General features: G+C 45.8%; 1 protein-coding gene across 1 annotated transcript in view; it reads left to right on the top strand.

Annotated features, from left to right (window-relative positions):
* The window catches only part of MMRN2 (multimerin 2), a 68,025-nt gene that overhangs the window by 37,140 nt on the left and 11,948 nt on the right, over positions 1 to 18,937 (top strand). Inside the window, exons 2-5 of the mRNA XM_006263166.4 lie at positions 868 to 990; positions 3,122 to 3,228; positions 17,224 to 17,295; positions 18,296 to 18,463. Coding sequence (XP_006263228.2) covers positions 868 to 990; positions 3,122 to 3,228; positions 17,224 to 17,295; positions 18,296 to 18,463 — 470 coding nt within the window. The remainder of the gene's footprint in view (positions 1 to 867; positions 991 to 3,121; positions 3,229 to 17,223; positions 17,296 to 18,295; positions 18,464 to 18,937) is intronic.

Below are 18,937 nucleotides of genomic sequence, written 5' to 3' on the forward strand. Positions count from 1 at the left end.
CCCCTTCCTGCAAACACCACATCCCCCCATCACACACCCATCATGTGTGAAGAAAACCAAAAGCACACATCAACACATATAGGTATTTAGAATTTATTTTTTCATGATGATCGAGACACTGGTAGTCTTCCAAATTGCTTTAACATTGTAAATATACCAATAAAGCATTGCTCAACTGATCACTCTCTCTCTCTCTCTCTCTCCCCCCACCAGATGTGTGTGTGTGTGTGTGTGTGTGTGTGTGTGTAGAGTGGTTTTTTGTTTTAACCATGGAAGAACATGGATTTTGGAGTATTTTAAAAAATGGATTTGGGATGCTGCTGCAGCAGTCCAGCTGGCACAAGGGGTAGTATCCCCAGGTGCCAATTGGCTGGGCCGCAGAAGATCCTGAGAGTGAGTAGCCCTGAGCTGCTTGCCAGGGCAGCTTTTTGTATGGATGGGGCCAGGACAGGGCAGCTTTTTATACAGCTGGGGACAGCGCAGGTGCTGGCTCCAGGCTCTAGCTCCCCCTGGCTGCAGATCTGGGAGGAGCCAGGCAGGGTTATTTTGCCCCAAGTGGAACAATTTGCTCCACAACAAAGTGCATGTCTGAGCACGTGCACTGAGGCAAAAAGCCCCAGCTCAAATTTGCACCGCTTCTATTTGAGCTGCTGCAGGTGCATGTGCTTTCATATGTGGATGCACTTATAGTGTCTATAATCTGTGCTATATGAAAAAGAGCATGAGTGAGTTTTGTTTCTGCTTCCTGTCATTCACCTTGAAAAGGATGCCCCATTGTATGTTGTAGCTCCCTTGCATTATTGTTATCAACATCAATTTTTAAAAAGCTTGAATTCCAAACTTCTTCCCTGTGATTTTTCCCTTCAGGAATTGGTGTTCCTACTTGCGGTCCCGACTGGTCACATACATAGCTACCTGTAAAAAAGAGAAATATGTTATTAAGTCCCAGCAGCCTTGTCTAAATGGAGTCCCAGACTGCCAGAAGATCATGTAAGTATCCTGGTAAAGCCAGTAAAAGCAGATGTATGTTTTTCTTTTGGATACTGAAGGCAAAATTTTCAAAACTGCCTAGGAATGATATTTATTACATAAATTTAGGCATCCAATTTAGAATGACTTCAACTGGAATTATGGCCAGATTAAGGAACCTATGGAATTAAGGAACTCATTGAAGGCACTTCAGTGAGTAAGTGAAGAACACAAGTTTCATTTAAAGTTAGTAAAGAGTTATACTCCTAAAATAATCTACATACTTTTAACTGATCTGACTTTAACCATGAATGCTGCGTGCCCCTGGAGGCTGGGGGGGCACAGTGACCACCTACAGATGGTAGTGTCAGTGGTGGGGGTGATTGGGGACTGCCCACAGATGCTGCTGGTGGTGTTGGTGGTGGTGGGGGGTGGCAAGCAGCAACTGCTCGCAGGTGCCACAAGTAGTGTTGGCACCGCTTTTGGCAGGGGGTGCACTGCCAAGCTTAGGGGGTGCACATGAACCTGTGTGCACCTCCTATGCATCCCCAATGCTTTAAACACAAAAATAGAAAGGCTGAGGTAATTATTAAGGGCCTGGTCCTACACACCCTTACAAACACTCCACTTTATGCAGTCTTTCCATTGGTTTCATTAGGATTATTTCACAGTGCATCCAACCAAATGGGTGCATAAGTATCTGAAGGGTTAGGGCCTACAGACCCAGTGGATGCCATTGCATGAGAAGAGAGTGGTTATTAAAATAATAATGGCAAAACCTTCATGTGGCAGGGCACTTGATGGGCCTGCCACTTTAAGAGGTAAGGCAGCCTGCTGAGCCACTGGCAGGTGGGGGTCAGGGCTAATTGCAGAGCCAGCTAACCCAGGAGAGAGCTGCCCATAGAGCAGGGAATTTCAAAATTTTATTTTTGGGTATACACTGCAACACTTCAGGTATAAGCAGCTGGGCAACACTGACTCAAGGACCATTTTCTTGTTGGAAAATAAATAAATAACATACATAAATTATTTAATAAAGAAAGAAAACAGATGTGTATCTGTGTGTGTGATTATATATCTATATCTATAAATTATTAAATAAATAAAACAGGAGCGTCCCACAGGAGTGTGTGGGGGTCGGGGCCCTCCATGTGCTTGGCGGCAACCTGGAAGTGGACCGGAAGTACTTCCAGTCCACTTCTGGGTCTGCTGGGGAGCATGTGGTGGGGGTGTGCCCATCCCAGCTTAGCAATCAGCCATGGGGAGACCCTGGGTGCCCCCCCGACCCAGGAGACACCAGTCACTGAGCCAGGGGGGACATGTGGGAAGAGCCCCAGCGTGCTCCCCAGCAGACCCTGAAGTGGACCAGAGGTGCTTCTGGTCCACTTCCAGGTCTGCTGCCGAATATGCTGGGGAGCCCCCCCGCACTTCTGTGGGATGCTCTATCTGCCCCAGCATTGTAGCATTCACGAGCTGCCTGGTACCTAGAGGTATGTAGAAAAAACATTTAAAGCTGTGTCTATGCCCAAATCTTTCTGAATCAATTTGGAGAGTTCCAATTCAATTCAGAGAGATTAAAAGGTCCTCTGATAAGATTTGGATTCGGAGATTTGGCCACTGAATCAGGCCAAATCTCCACCAAATCGAATCGGGGACCAAGGCTTCACACAGCCCTATTGCATTGTTGATAGCTACATGAATATAGTATACCAAATATACTACCAGATAGTCTAGAAACCCCAGAATTTCTATGATTTAATCTAACTCCAACACTTAAGGGAAACTGCTGGACTGTACAGCAAGTAATGGAACAAGCTATTGGAGTTCTGACAGCAACAAGGTTGAGCTTCCACCTGTGTGTCTACCTGGATTTACATACACAACACTACAGAAACTGGCATCTAGCTGCTAACAAACTCCCATATGGACTGTATCACAATGATAATGTAGCCTTATGAAAGATGGCTGTATCAAGGAGCCTTTGTAGAAAAGTCCACTCTAATAAAAGAAAAGTGTTTGTACCTAAGGACGGGGGGGAGGGGAAGAGGAGAGTGCTCCTATCACATGGAGGGTCAAAATGCTTTGCCAAGTAGCATAGATACAGTTTAATCTCACTTTAATCTGCTCCCTAATCTCTCTGTCAATTGTCCAGGTACAGGGCAACTCTGAAGCCAGTCTACCAATTGAAGCAGAAGGTTTTAAATTCTTTGGACTGGAAGTGCTGCCCTGGCTATATCGGCAAGGACTGTAAACACCATGGTAAGGAAAGTCTAGAACAAATATAAGAGTTAAGAGTAGGTAATGGTGGTGCTGGAACACCAGCAGAACATCTCTTTGGGTTTTAAAGTACTAGGAACAAGAGATCAAAGCTGGTCAGAAACACTTTATTTCTAATCTTTATTCCATTTCAGATGTCTGTGATGCTTTTAAAAATCTTGCCTGTGTTTTAAACTGGGAGCTCCCAGCTGTTTGGGCACGGGGACATTGTCCTCACCTGGGCTCCAGTAGCAGAGCCCACCTTGGCAGTAGCCAACTGCAGGGGGCAGGAGCAATCTCTTGCCCTCTACTGCCTGGCTGGCTGGGAGTAAATTTGCTCCCAGGTGGCCATGTACATGTGCTGTACTGTGCAGTAACTACTCAAGTAAATTTGCTCTAATCATGATAATCTAAATTTCATGAGATAAATTTCATTAGATAAATAATCTAAATCTAAATCATAAATACAAGTAGCAAATTACTGTGCAGTAAGTGCCACCGTCTACATGTACAGATGCTTACTGCACAGTAATTAGCTCTAATCTCCAGTAAAGCATCTCATGTAGATGTGCCCAAAGATATATGGGAGGTGGCATCTTTAAAATCAATACTCTGTAATGTGCCTCAAAACAAGACCAACCAAACAAAACTGCCTGTAAACTGCAGTTGGTGCAGAATGTTGTGATAGGGGTGCATCACTAGCAACACAACTCCAGAATCTGCATGGGCTCCCAATAGATTTCCAGGCACAATTTGAGGCATCTACTTGACAAAAACACATGGATGGTTGTTTTTGCAGTTGCTCCTCAACTCTGGAACTCCTTCACTCCTGAGGCCAGGCAGGACCTTGGTATCTTTTGGAATTGCTGTAAAACTTCTCTGTGCAGGCATTTAGCAAACTAAGCTAGGGTGAAATATTGTTTAGGGAGATCTCTGTTTTACCTTGATCTTCTTGTTCCCTTTTAAGTTGTTTTATTCTCATCGTTCTCCTGTTTTTATAAGTTATTCTGTCATCTTCTTGTAAACAATGCTGAGCCTTTGTCTGGAAGGATGGCATAGAAATCAAATGAATAAATAAACCAATCTCATGTTTACCTGAGACACAGCTGCAAAGGTGAGCTCATCCAGACAATGCTCTGTTGGCCCCAGCTGGTATTGATTCTGACCCTGGCCCATGCTGGCTAAATACTAGCTCTAAGATCCTTAAAGAGGCTGAGCCATTGCTGAATGTAAATACCATTGGAGTTGGTTAATCCATCACTCCAAAGAGATCTGTGGTGATTAAGCATAACTAGCCATTTTCATATGTGCACATGTGCTAAATAAAAATGTGAGTTGCTCCAATATGACTAATTGCTTATGAGTGACTGATTACCAGTAGTTAGCCATTTTTACTTTCTTGTAAAAAATGTTTTGCATGCCCCAGCAGGACAGTGAGAATTATTTTTGACACTTATAAAGGAGGAAAAATAATACAAAAATTCTAACTGCAAATTGTATTCACTCTGGCCCATTCTGAGAACTGTGTGATTACAGATAAATGCTTACTGTATGGCTTTTTACTACAAAAAATTGGAGTAATCTCTGTATAAAAATCACACGATTTATAGTGGAGTGCACTCTTTTGCCACTTAAAAGCATGATGGGATCTGATTCACGATCCCAACAGTTGCACTTCCTGGCATGCCACACACACATGACAGGATGCATGATTCTGAGATTGGGAATTAGATCACAATTGCACCTTGCTAGTGCAGGGGGAGCCTGGGATCATGAAAGCTCCCCCTACACCAGAAATTTAAAAGCAGGTGACCACAGTTGGCTGATTGTCAGCTGGGGACCAAACTGGGGTCTAGAACCAACCCTACTGCAATCCCTGGCCCCTGCCAAAATCAGCCGATTGTCAAAACCCTGCTGGACAACGCATACAGGTTTACTCATCCTGGCACACAGAGACCCTGAGGTTGGGCTGCCATAGCTCAGTCCCAGGGTTCCCATGTACCAGGATGAGTAAAAACTGCCTGTGCTGCCCATTTGGGAGGCACATATGGTTTTAAAGGTCCTGGAGCACAGGGTCCCTGGGATTGGGTTATGGCAGCCTGTTCCTGGAGTCCCCATGAGCCAGGATGGGCGAGTGAAAATCGCATATGCAGCCCAGGGGCCCATTGTGGGGAGAGCTTTAAAAACCATATGTGCAGCTGGTTTTTGACATCACTGGGTGCATGGGGACCTCAGCACCAGGGGGAAGCTCCTTGAACCCGGGGTCCCTAGGTGCTGGGGATGTCAGAAAAACATCCATGCAACCCAGTTATATACGTGGTTAGTAAAAATCTGGGTTTCAATGAGCCTGGGATCAGGGAGATACTCCCTGATGGTGGGCTCACAGATTAACCAGATTTCACTGTGTTGGCTACAAATGTCCAACTCGGGATCCTTAAAATTCTAGTTTATTAGGCAGATTGAAACACTGTAATCATAAACCTTGGGGCTGGTCCCCACACACACACACACACACACACACACAGTAGCAGGCTACAGAGTCAGGTATACCTATCCTACAAGCACTGGAGTCTGTCGTTGAGGCTTCTTTCAGCATGGTATCATCTTCCAGGAGAGGGTCGCCGGCTGGTCCTTCTGGCTGGACAGGTCTGGTTGAGTTGGAGATCAAGAGGGCGCCTCTGAGGGTCACTTTTCACTGCCTTTTATCTGTCCTTGGCAGACTTTGGTGACTCCCCAGTTTTCAGGTTTGCCCAATCCAGGGGTCATTGACCCTCGTGGGACTTCCCCCCCCCCCCCCCCTCGGTGGCTACTGGACGACATCTGTCAGCCCCAGGGGTCATCTGCATGAACGTGCTGGTTTGGGAGTCCGTTGATTAATTTTGAATAGGGCTCTGGGAGCGGTTGATCTGGAGATACTCAGCCCAAAAGTTGGTCCCTGGCGTTGATTAACTCAGGCCAGGGCTTCTAGCCCTTGATCAGTGACATTTAGAGATTTCCGGGTTGTTATATTGTCTTATATTGAGTTCTTCTGTTGGCTGATCTGCAGCTTCCAGGTGTTAATTGCTGTGCATTACCTTGTTACACATTCAATCACTGATTCATTGACTCTTTCAGGGGCCAGCCTGATACAGAGAAGGACAGTTTGATTCCTGCCCTTGTTAATATTGTTACAATGTATAACTTACTAAAACACATTTAGTTGAAAGGTGAGGAGTATAAAATATAAGCTACAAATGCCATGGCACACAAATAGATAAAAATACCAAACTACAAGGGGAGATACAAAATGCACACATACAAATTTTAAAACATAATTCCTTATCTTAAAGTGAAAGAGAGAGGAAGGAAGAAAAGGTAGAAAAAGAAAAACATATCCAAAGAGGGGAGAGCAAATGCAGGCAAGAGGAAAAGGGGGCTTTCTGCTACAACTGTTATATTTAAAGAAATCCCTATATTCTCCATTTGCAGCACATACAGGCAAGATTATCGGAATCACAAATAAGATGGATTTGTTTGAAAATGAGGATAAATGCTTATTTTGTAACAAAAGCCTTAGTGTGGCTTGTGGGTGCATGTTAAGCTTCAGCTACCTGCCTAGGGCTTCAAAAGAAAATATAGGGCATTTGAGCTGCTTTACCAACTCTCCTTTAAAATAATGTGTTCCTATATTTTTTTGGAGGTGCATCTTTAATGTTTTGGAGATACAGCTCCTCCCCCCCTACCCCTTATTGTGCTCCTCAGGCTATAGAAATCTCTCTTCCACAGTGACTGCATGACAGATCCCATATAATAAAATACGAAAGAAAATGTTATGGTTCTTTTCTAGATTAGATAATGATTCATCCCTGCCCTGTAATCAAACATTCTGTTTTTGGTTTGCTCTGAGCCTTCTAAGGCTTTTGACTGATGCATGATTTATTTGATATCTACTTTAGGTTCTTGAAGCATTTTACTTCCAATGTTAACTTGATAAAAGTACCAGATTGTACAAGACTTCATAACTGCAAACTTTGTGAGCCAGTAATTTGGCATCACTCAAGTTTTGGTTCCCTCTAGGCTTGAATGTTAAAGCATCATAGACTTTTGAATCTGGTACTGAGATACACGATTCACACCCCTTTTGCCTTTCCTATCATGTTTCATAACAAAGGTGTTACAAATAGATTGGCCACATGTTGACCATTATATTTGGGCTCTATGCTGAGGCTGCAAAAAAATATAAACAGCTTGTGCGAGAAAAAAAAAATGCCATGGTTTAAGTGCAGAAACTCATAGCATCACTCAGTTTGAGACTCAAAGGCTGTGTCCAGATGAGCACAGATGTGCAGTATGTGGCACTGGAGATAGGTCTGCAGCGCCACACACCGTATATGCTAGTGTTCCCCTCACTGCTACCTTGCAGTGTGATATGGGGGAGGGGGTTGACCCTGGGAGATCCCGATCTTGCCTCACACTCACCTGTATGTGCTCAAAGACTGCTTGTAGAATGGAACAAAAATGTGCACTCTTGTAAAAATCCCAACTTCTCTTCTGAATTGGGCTTGTTTGCTTTTCCTATGTTCCCTACTGGTATTGTCAAATCACTGAACAAGATTAATTTACAATTAATTACCTTTTCACTATTCAAGATCATTACAACACCAGTGGAAACTGTTACAATAAAAAGTTTTATGAAATGTTCTTAGATTGTAAGATTGCAGCTGCTGCTTCTGAACTACATTTAACAATCTTAGTCGCTTGCTCTCGTTTATCAGTATCTTCAATGCAGCCAGCTGTTATGGAATAAGACTTAGTAGTTTTCAAGGCAGAAACTATTTCTTTTTTTAAAGATGTTCCAAAATTTTTAATAATTTTGCTTTTTGCATATTTTTGCCCAAATCATGATAATGAATTTCCTTTGCTGGGGATTCTTTAGATATGTTCTTTTATCTCAAAGTGATCTTTTCTAAGAGTCTTCTAGTTTAAAAAAAAAATCCCATTTTGGGATTAATAGAAATCATCCACTAAACATGTTTTATCTATTCTGTACAGCCTTATTATATCAAAAAGACTTCCCTAATCAGATACAATCCTATCAGAGAGTCAACTTATCATTAATATAGAAAATCAATGCTATGATTTCTAAGTTTCTTCATATAGGATAGCTATATTTACATATAGGATAGCTGTATGAACACACATTGCTAGTTTTTCTTCTTTTTTTTCTCCATGTTTCACTTGTACACTAGGATGCTATTCCCATTTGAAATGGAAAAGATTTCCAAGTAAAACAGCCTTTAGCAGAAATAATAAACAGTCAGCTGAAGTGGAAGAGAAAAGGCAGTCCTGCTTTGTGTTTTTCCTTTGAAAGCTGGTGCAAAAATGGAATGTTGAAATTTTTTTTTCCATTGCTTAAAAAAAGAAAACCCTGCTGATTTGTTTGCACTGGATTAGCATTTCCATGGAAAAGGCTAATTAATGGCCACTTGGCAGGAACAGTCAGAGAATCAGTACTCAGTTTCCTTTTCTAAAGCTTCCTCCCTCTTTCTTAAACTGCATTTGCATCAAATTACTATTGCCGAGATGTGTCCACACCTACCCTGGGAGCTACCTCAGTGGCAATTTTACTTGTTTGCTTCTTTCAGACTGTAACAGGGTGGCCTCCTCCTCAGGTCTCTGCCAGCTACCCTGCTCCTGGGGTAACCAGCTGCTTCGTTTGCCTAGATGGAAAAAGATGAGAGTTGTTACTAAGGTGGGAGGCTACCCATTACTCACCCTGCTGACAAAGGCCTTAATGCCTACTCCGACCTCCCCTCCGAGGTCCCATGCTTCGCAGATGTTACTCTGTGTGTGTTAACTCTCTGGCCTATGGCTAGAAAAAACTAGGCGTACAGTTGTAGCTTTATCCTGCTGCCCTTGGGGCTGCTCACGCACCACCCCACTCTCACCGGGGTCCCACTCAAGCAGCTGGCACTCACCCAGCCTCTTCCATACTGCCCTCTTGCTCAGGGCCACATTCATACTACCCAGCCTCATCCAGCTTCGGGCTTACATCTCCACACCTTGATCAGCCCCGGCGCAGTCTGTTGGGTGTCTCCTGTTAGCCTCTAGGCCTGTGCGAAGCAGCTAGTATTCGCTTTGGATTCAGATTTCATAGTTTCATAGTTGGTAGGGTCGGAAGGGACCTGAGGAGATCATCTAGTCCGACCCCCTGCCATGGCAGGAAAGAGTACTGGGGTCAAACGACCCTGGCCAGATATTCATCCAGCCTCCTTTTAAAGACCCCCAGGGTAGAAGCCAGCACCACTTCTTTTGGAAGTTGGTTCCAGATCCTAGCCTCTCTGACAGTGAAACAGCACTGCCCTGACAGCGAAATAGCACTGTCTAGCCTAATGTCTAGCCTGAAACTACCCTCTGCTAGCTTGTGTCCATTGTTTCTTGTAACTCCCAGGAGTGCTCGGGGGAACAGGGACTCTCCCAATGCCTGCTGGTGGTCCTTGACTAGTTTGTAGACTGCCACTAGATCCCCTCTCAGCCTTCTCTTTTGGAGGCTGAACAGGTTCAGGTCCCTCAGCCTCTCCTCATAGGGCCTGCCCTGCTGCCCACTTATGCGGGTGGGCCCTCCTCTGGACCCTCTCGATGTTGTCCACATGCCTCCTGAAGAGTGGTGCCCAGAACTGGACGCAGTACCCCAACTGGGGCCTGAACAGTGTCGCACAGAGGGGGAGGATCACCTCCTTGGACCCGCTTGTGATGCATCTGTGGATGCATGACAAGGTGCGGTTAGCCTTTCTGACGGCTTCCCCACATTGGAGGCCCATGCTGAGTAAATAATGACTTCAAGATCCTTTTCTGTCTCAACTCTGGCGAGAAGGGAGTTCCCCAGCCTGTAAGTGTGCTGCTGGTTCTTCCTCCCCAGATGTATTACCCTGCATTTGTCAGTGTTGAACCCCATCCTTTTCTCATCGGCCCACCCCTGTAACCTGTCTAGATCTGCTTGCAGCCTGTTCCTTCCTACTAGCGTACCCACTTCACCCCACATCTTAGTGTCATCTGTGAACTTGAACAGGGTGCTTTCTACCCCCTCGCCCAAGTCACTGATGAAGATGTTGAATAGTGCAGGCCCAAGGACCAAGCCCTGGGGAACCCCACTGCCCACATTCCTCCAGGTCGAATAAGACCCATCCACCACCACCCTCTGGGTGCGGCCCTCCAGCCAGTTAGTGACCCATCTGACCATGTAGGCATCAACACCACTGTCTCCTAGTTTCTTACTGAGAATGGGGTGAGAGACCATGTCGAAGGCCTTCCTGAAGTCCAGAAAGACTATATCCACTGTGACACCTGCATCCAAGGACTTGGTGACTTGGTCATAGAAGGCCACCAGGTTGGTTTGACAAGACCTGCCCCTGATGAACCCATGCTGGTTGCCCCCGAGCATAACCTCCCCTGCTGGCCCTTCCTGGACATGTGCCAGGATAATTCTATCGGAAAGCTTCCCGAGGACCAAGGTAAGACTCACGGACCTATAGTTTCCTGGGTACTCCTTCCTCCCTTTTTTGAAGATGGGGACCATATTGGCCCTTTTCCAGTCCTCCAGCACATCGCCCAAGAACCATGAGCGCTCGTAGAGCTGTGCCAGAGGTCCCGCAACGACCCCTGCTAGTTCCTTCAGCACTCTGGGGTGGAGATCATCGGGACCAGCGGATTTAAATACACCTAGTCCCTCCAGAAGTTCCCTGACAAGGTCCTCATTAACCCTAGGCCTGGGTGTGCCAATCACAGGGCCCTCAGCAGGGCCAGTGGGGGAGATATCCAGGTCCCTCCTCAGAAATATGGAGGCAAAGAAATTGTTGAATATGTCAGCTTTATCGTCAGGTGAGATGACCAGATTTCCTAGTGTGTCCTGCGGAGGCCCCACGTTACCTGGCACCTTCTTTTGCCCCCCTATGTATTTGAAAAAGGACTTCTTGTTGTCCTTGATCTGGGTCACTAGTCCCAGCTCCATTTCTGCCTTGGCCTTCCTGATTGCCCCCCTACATTCCCAAGCTACTGAGGTATAGCCCTGTCTTGTGATGGCCCCTCCCTTCCAATGGGTGTACGCCTCCTTTTTTGTTTGGAGACATTCCTGGATGCTTTTGGTGAGCCATGGGGGCCTTTGCATCTTCTTGCCCCCTTTGATTCATGTAGGGATTACTTCCCTTTGAGCTTGGAGGATGGTCTCCTTAAGGAGCAACCACTCCTCCTGGACACTCAACTCCCTCCAGCTCTGGGACCTCAGTGCTTCCCCCACTAGTTTTCTTATTTCATTAAAGTCTGCCTTCCTGAAGTTGAGGGCTGCTGCCTTGCTGGAGGCTTTCACCACCTTGCGCTGGATGGTGAATTCCAGCAGACGATGATTGCTATTGCCTAGGTGGTCGAGCACCCGCAGACCCCGTACCACCAGGTCCCCTGGTGGGGCTGTGTACCTTCTGGGTTAGATGGAGGTCAGAACCTGCGTGAGTGGTCAGACCTGGCTGTCTGCTCCTCCCAGCAGATGTCTGGCAAATTTAGGTCACCCATGACGACCACATCCTTGGACCTAACTATCTCCGTGAGCTGACTTATGAATTCCTGATCTTGATCTTCTCCTTGGTTGGGTGGTCTGTAGTAGACCCCCACCGTTAAGTCCCTTTCTCCCAAACCCCCTTGTACTCTAGCCCAGAGCACTTCCGTTTGCTCCGATTCGGTGGACAGTGTTTGAGTATGGTGATTCAAATTACTGTCCTGAATCGATTCATCTGGATCTGATTTGGAGAGTCAGCTGCTGCTGACTCTCCAAATCAGCCAGGCCCATCCCCCCCCAGCCTGGCAATGACTACCCCATCCACCCCAGCTCCCTGCTCTTTGGAAAAAGAAAGCCCTGGTTTACCGGGTGCTGCAGGGCAGGGGGGGTGATCCCTGATGCCCCCCACTGCCCCACGCTGTGGGGAGCTCTGCATGAGCCCCCCCATGGGTGCCCCACCTGGGCCGGCTCCAGCCCTTTAAGAAAAAAAAAAAAAGAAAAAACCCCCGGACTTACCGTTCCTGCTGGTTTGGGGGGGTTGGGGGGGTGATCCCTGCATGGGGGACTCTGCACAAGCCCCCTGAAGCCCCAAGGCCACTGCAGGAGTGGTGAGTCCCAGGGCTTTTCTCATGTCCACCCTCATCAGGCACCTGGCTGCTGCCTGTTTTCTGCCCTTAAAGTGGCAGGCACTAAAGGTGCCCTGCCACACAGACCTATTGGAAGAAAAAGCCTCCTTTCTTAAGAAGGTTATTTTCAGTTGTAGGAAAACTCTCATTTTTGTTGAACAGTCATTCACTAACAGAAATTCTGGTGTGTTAGTTGGAAGCAAAACTTGATTTCAGAAATACTAAAAGTGCTTGAGTTTGCTGTTGTCACTTTCATCCTTTCTTTTGATATTGAGTCCAAAAAGGATGTTTCTATTTTTATAAAAGATGTAGCCTGCAGAGTCACCTCATTGAGCCCCTTATGCTGGCCCTACATGGGGCCAGTCTAGGGCCTGCCTCCCCTTCTGCATGCTAAATCCAGTGGCTGCAGCTCCCACTCCAACTGGTCTGGGACTGTGCTGCCAGCAGTGCCTGCTCTGGACTGCTTGGAGGGGGGCACTGGTCCAGAGTGTGTGTTGCATGCAGTGCAGGTCCCAGACCACCAAATCAGCCTATAATCAGTTGTAGGCACTGGATCTGGCATGGGTTCCCCATACCTAACGGGAAGAGCACTGTGGGTTCCCCCATGCCAGATCCAGCTGTTCTGGGGCCTGTGCTGTGTGTACCATCCACCCCAGACCAGCTGGAGCAAGTGTTGCAAGTGGCTCATGTCTTGGAGGACTGGAAAAGGGCCAGCGTGGTTCCCATCTTCAAGAAGGGGAGGAAGGAGGATCCGGGCAACTATAGGCCAGTCAGTCTCACCTCCATCCTTGGCAAAATCTTTGAAAAAATTATCAAGGCTCACATTTGCGAGAGCCCGGCAGGACAAATTATGCTGAGGGGAAACCAGCACGGGTTCGTAGCAGACAGATCGTGCCTGACTAATCTAGTCTCTTTTTATGACCAGGTTACGAAACGCCTGGACACAGGAGGAGGGGTGGATGTTGTATACTTAGACTTCAGGAAGGCCTTCGATATAGTATCCCACCCCATACTGGTGAACAAGTTAAGAGGCTGTGACTTGGATGACTACAGAGTCCGGTGGGTGGCGAATTGGCTGGAGGGTCGCACCCAGAGAGTCGTGGTGGATGGGTCGGTTTCGACCTGGAAGGGTGTGGGCAGCGGGGCCCCGCAGGGCTTGGTCCTTGGACCGATACTCTTCAATGTCTTCATCAGCGACTTGGACAAGGGAGTGAAATGTACTCTGTCCAAGTTTGCAGATGACACAAAGCTATGGGGAGAAGTGGACACGCTGGAGGGCAGGGAACAGCTGCAAGCAGACCTGGACAGGTTAGACAAGTGGGCAGAAAACAACAGAATGCAATTCAACAAGGAGAAATGCAAGGTGCTGCACCTGGGAAGGAAAAATGTCCAGCACACCTACAGCCTAGGGAATGACCTGCTGGGTGGCACAGAGGTGGAAAGGGATCTCGGAGTCCTAGTGGACTCCAAGATGAACATGAGTCGGCAGTGTGACGAAGCCATCAGAAAAACTAATGGCACTTTATTGTGCATCAGCAGATGCATGACGAATAGATCCAGGGAGGTGATACTTCCCCTCTATCGGGCGCTGGTCAGACCGCAGTTGGAGTACTGCGTGCAATTCTGGGCGCCACAATTCAAGAGGGATGCGGATAACCTGGAGAGGGTCCAGAGAAGGGCCACTCGTATGGTTAAGGGCCTGCAGACCAAGCCCTACGAGGAGAGACTAGAGAAACTGGACCTTTTCAGCCTCCGCAAGAGAAGGTTGAGAGGCGACCTTGTGGCTGCCTATAAGTTCATCATGGGGGCACAGAAGGGAATTGGTGAGTGTTTATTCACCAAGGCGCCCCCGGGGGCTTCAAGAAATAATGGCCACAAGCTAGCAGAGAGCAGATTTAGATTGGACATTAGGAAGAACTTCTTCACAATTCGAGTGGCCAAGGTCTGGAACGGGCTCCCAAGGGAGGTGATGCTCTCCCCTACCCTGGGGGTCTTCAAGAGGAGGTTAGATAAGTATCTAGCTGGGGTCATCTAGACCCAGCACTCTTTCCTGCCTATGCAGGGGGTCGGACTCGATGATCTATTGAGGTCCCTTCCGACCCTAACATCTATGAATCTATGATCTAGCCAGAGTGGGCACCACGTGCAGCACATACCTGGATCCAGTATGGGAGGGAGGGGCAAGGAATCTGTGGGCCCAGTCTGGCCTGTAGGGTCTGCCCCATGCCATTCACCTGGCCCCTAAGGCTAGATGAGTTTGACACCCCTGTTTTACGCTGTTACAAAAGACGAGAAACCAACTATACATACTCAGACACAAGCAACCCAGGAGCTCTAAACAAACAGTTCCCAACTAACTCATCCAAACAGAAAGTCCTGTCTGTTGTTTGCTGTTGTCCAACAGTCAGTTCCACAACATCATCAATCTGCCAGCTTTAACAGCAAATTCATATTACTAATGAATAATAACTGCTTCATATCTGTGAATTTGCTTTTTTTGCTGTTTCTACCTTCTTACCACAATAGAAGGCCACTTACTTTACCTCATGTTTACCCACCCCTGAACAGTGCTTACCCCATGGAACCCTTGCTGTTCAATTTCTTCATGCATATGCTATTATGAAAGTGCTGTTATAAAATAGGGGAACAAGCAAGTGCATGGCTGACACACACATGCATGTTGACCCTAATCAAAAGAGGAAGGTGAAGTCCACACGACATTATTACAATGCAATAATTCTGCTTTATATTTGAAGAAGCTACAGTCAGAGGTTAGAGAAACAAATATTTTGAGGAAGGATTTTTCTTAAGCCCTTCGTTTTTTCCCCCACTCACCTGTCCAAATAAAGCATTTAAAAATTGGAGGTTTTGTTTCTAGCTTGTGGCTTTGACTCTTATATGAAGACTTAGTCCTTTAAAGCAGTGCACATTCTGTATATGTAAAATTCATTCTTCTATTTATACTGTTAGAAGAATTCCATGCAATACAAGTAAATGACTGAAGCAGAGTAGAAAGCAAATACAACTGTCTTCTCTTTAATTCCCTCTCCACAGATTGGCATTAGAACTGAGATCAATGGCAATGTGTATGAATTCTTAGTTAACTAGAGAGCCAGCATAAGGAATTTACAAAGATTAGCTTTTAAGTTTTAAATAAGAGCATGCTATGAAATTGTTAAAATGCATGAGGTAGATCCAATTTTCAGCCTATTTTTAATTAAATGTTAAGGGCCAATTGATAGTCCCTCTTAGCTCATTTCTCAGGGCGCTTGTACACATAATGCCATTACCATGTATACGTGACAAAAATGTCACTTTGTGTGGCTTAATGGTGTTACAGTGTACATGTGCAAGACTTGAGGGTTTTAAATGACTTTGCATCATTGCAAACTAAACTATATCTGGATGTAGTTTAGTTTGCAACATTGCAAATTGCAATGAGGTAGCTGTCAGCTCGCACCCGAGCCATGGAAGAGGTGGGCAGTCTCCATAGAAAAAAGGATCGGGCCCCTCACCGCTTCTGCCTGCCCCTCGCTGCTTCGAGCCTGCCCGCCTGTCCCATGGGCAGGGGATGAGCTGCCAGTGGGCCAAGCGGCCCCTGAAGTGGGGCGGGGGGGAGCCCTGGTCCTTCCCTTCACAGCAGCAGTGCCCCCCAGAGCCACCCAGGTAGGCTGCTAGTGGGCCCAGTGCTGCCCCAGCTCAGAGGCAGCACCCGACCCACTAGCAGCCCACCCAGTTGGCCCTGGGGGGCGCCGCTACTGCAAAGGGAAGGACTGGGGCCCCCTGAAGCTCAAGAGCCATGTGGTCCACCGGCAGCTCACCCCCTGGCCACGGGAGAGTCAGGTAGACTCTGCTGGGGGGAAAAAAAAGGTGCCTGCTAAAGGCAGAAGTGGCAAGGGGCCCAATCCTTTTTTTCTGCAAAGCCTGCCCACTTCTCCCATGGCTGGGGGGCAAGCTGGCAGCAGCATCTTTGCAATTTGCATTCAGATGTAGTTTAGTTTGCAATGATGCAAAGTCATGTAAAATCCCCCAAAGTCTTGCATGAGTACACTGTGATGCCATTAAGCCACACAAAGTGACATTTTCATCACATGTACATGTTAATGGCATCATGTGTACAAGCACCCTTGAGGATTAAACCCCCATCACACGCACAAGTGCCCCCTGAGGCCAAATCATCAGCAAGAATAGAAGACTTAAGTTTTGTATTTCCTTAGCTGCGCTGTAAGTGTATGTGGCACTGCAAGAACTGATCCAAACAAGTAACCAGTTCACTGCCCCCAAGAACTGATTATCCAAAAAGCTATTCCTTAATCATTTAGATACACTAGGTTAGTGATTCTAAACAAGGGTACCATTGAATTCTGGGGTTTCTTGAGATCCTTTCAAGGGTGTTGTGGAGTGCTGCACTATGTTAGGATTGCTAGGTTTACAAACACAATTCACAAGATAAATCCAAAGATTTCAAATAGGAATCCATAGTATTAAAAGCCTTCTGAGCTGGTGTGATCATTCTGAGTTCTTTGAAGCAGCATAATTGCTCTATTTTTCTATAGTTGAAAACTAAGTGAAAACTAAGATGGTGCTGCAAGTTTACCTAGGGATTGTCTCAGGTCTGAAAAGGTTGAAAACCACAGCTCTAGGTTTTGCTTCTCAATGCATGAGTAATTGAAATGCATAACTGACTGTCTTGTGACGGTATAATGAGGACTGACACTTCCCCAGATATAAAATGGGAAGAAGCCACTTTGGCATTATGTAAGGTGGTTGACTTGTCCAAATTAAGTCAGAAAAGACTGGAGACCAAGCCTTGCCATTAATGTACAATATCTCACAACTCAATTGCAGATCCTAATTTTGTTCCAGTACCAGCCAATCAAACAGGAGGACTGGAAAGAGATGAAGAATTCTCAACTCAAAGTATGTTTTTTAATTCACTTCTGTGATTGATTTTTATCTCTTTTAACTTCACAAAAAACTCAGATGTAAATATGAGGGGAAGGATTTTTCTGGTGCTGTATGCTATGATATACTATGGACAATATCTGTATCTAGTAAATTGGTTTACTTTGGGAAATCCTTTCCTTCTTACAGAAGAAAGTTTACATGTGTACATCTCCCTCTGTTAATAGGCACTACCAGGGTAACAATTCCACAAATTATGATGGGAGCAGAGAGACTTATCTGTATAAGCTGTTCTCCAAACCTTAAACATGGGAGAGTTATTATTTGTGAGCTTGTAAGTTTAAGTCAGGATCCTGTCAGACTTTCCAAAAGATGCCATATTTTTCAAAATTGGGTACCTACATCCTGGCCCACCTATCATGGGTAGGTGACTAACCATATGGCCTAATTTTAGAATACAGTGTGTAGAGTACCTGATAGCTCTTTAACTTCATGTATGTATGTATATATTGTGTAAGTCCATTCCTGTTCCAGAATGCAGCTTTCAGACTTTTGAATGAAGATGCAGATAAATGGGATATGATTTTATGTAAGACAGATTTCCCTAGGCTTTCCTGAAGCTTGAAAGCACTAAGGCATCAAAAGACATTTATGGCATAGGGAAGGCCTTTACCAAAGTACCCACATTGAAACCAGTGGCGCTACACTGATTTTCATCAGCTTCTGAGGTCACCAAAAAGCTGTAACTCTTCTATTAATATTTCAATGCTGAATATAGAGGCACTGGATGGCTCAGTGGTGAAGAATATCTTTCATCAATGAGCAAGGAAATCAACATTTAGCCTAGTACATGGCACCTGTGGTCTACCAGGCAAATATGTACAATAGAGAATTTTCACTACACAGAGTAACCCACAAGCTACAGACCTTGCATTGTTTTGTAGAGCATTTGTTTCCATATTGTAGTTTGCTAAATACTTCATGACAATGAAGATTTCCTTAATCTTGATATTAGTGTCAACAGTGGAGTCAAAAGAAATCATGCAAACAAACCAGAATCATGAAGCACTGCTGAAGGACCTTCAGAACGATATTCATCAAACAACCAGCAACTTAGGGGACTTGCAGAGGATATTTGATAACATTACTGCCAAGGCATTGGAAGCAGACCACAATAAATCAGGTGAGAAGATTGCCCCTGGAGTACCAGTGTTGTAGATTCATCCGCCTTCTCCCCCAGAAAGGAAACATGACCTTGAACCTACTACTCTCTGAGAACTGTTCAGGGCAGTTTGATTCAGAATTTTCTGGCTTGCAGTAAGTGTGCAAGTTAATGAGATTCTGCCAAAGGGCTTGGCAGGTAAAGCAATTTGTAATTCACAATATAAGGTAAAGCTGCCTGCTTATTTTCACCTTATTAGTAGTTTGCGGTGGGGGGTGTTGTTGTTGTACCTTCTGCCTTTCTCCCTTTTTTGGGGTTCTTGAACACACTTGTGCACACAACATTATGCTGAATGCCAGGCTGATTAATGTTACATCATGCAACCATTCACACCCTTCAAATCAGCCTATAATCAGTTGCATGCATGTAACTGCTGAATTGGACCTCCTAACTAGCAAACCCTGGGTTCTACCTTGGTTCCTCCATGAGATAGAT

This window comes from Alligator mississippiensis, chromosome 6, assembly GCF_030867095.1.
Source record: "Alligator mississippiensis isolate rAllMis1 chromosome 6, rAllMis1, whole genome shotgun sequence".
Lineage (NCBI taxonomy): Eukaryota > Metazoa > Chordata > Crocodylia > Alligatoridae > Alligator > Alligator mississippiensis.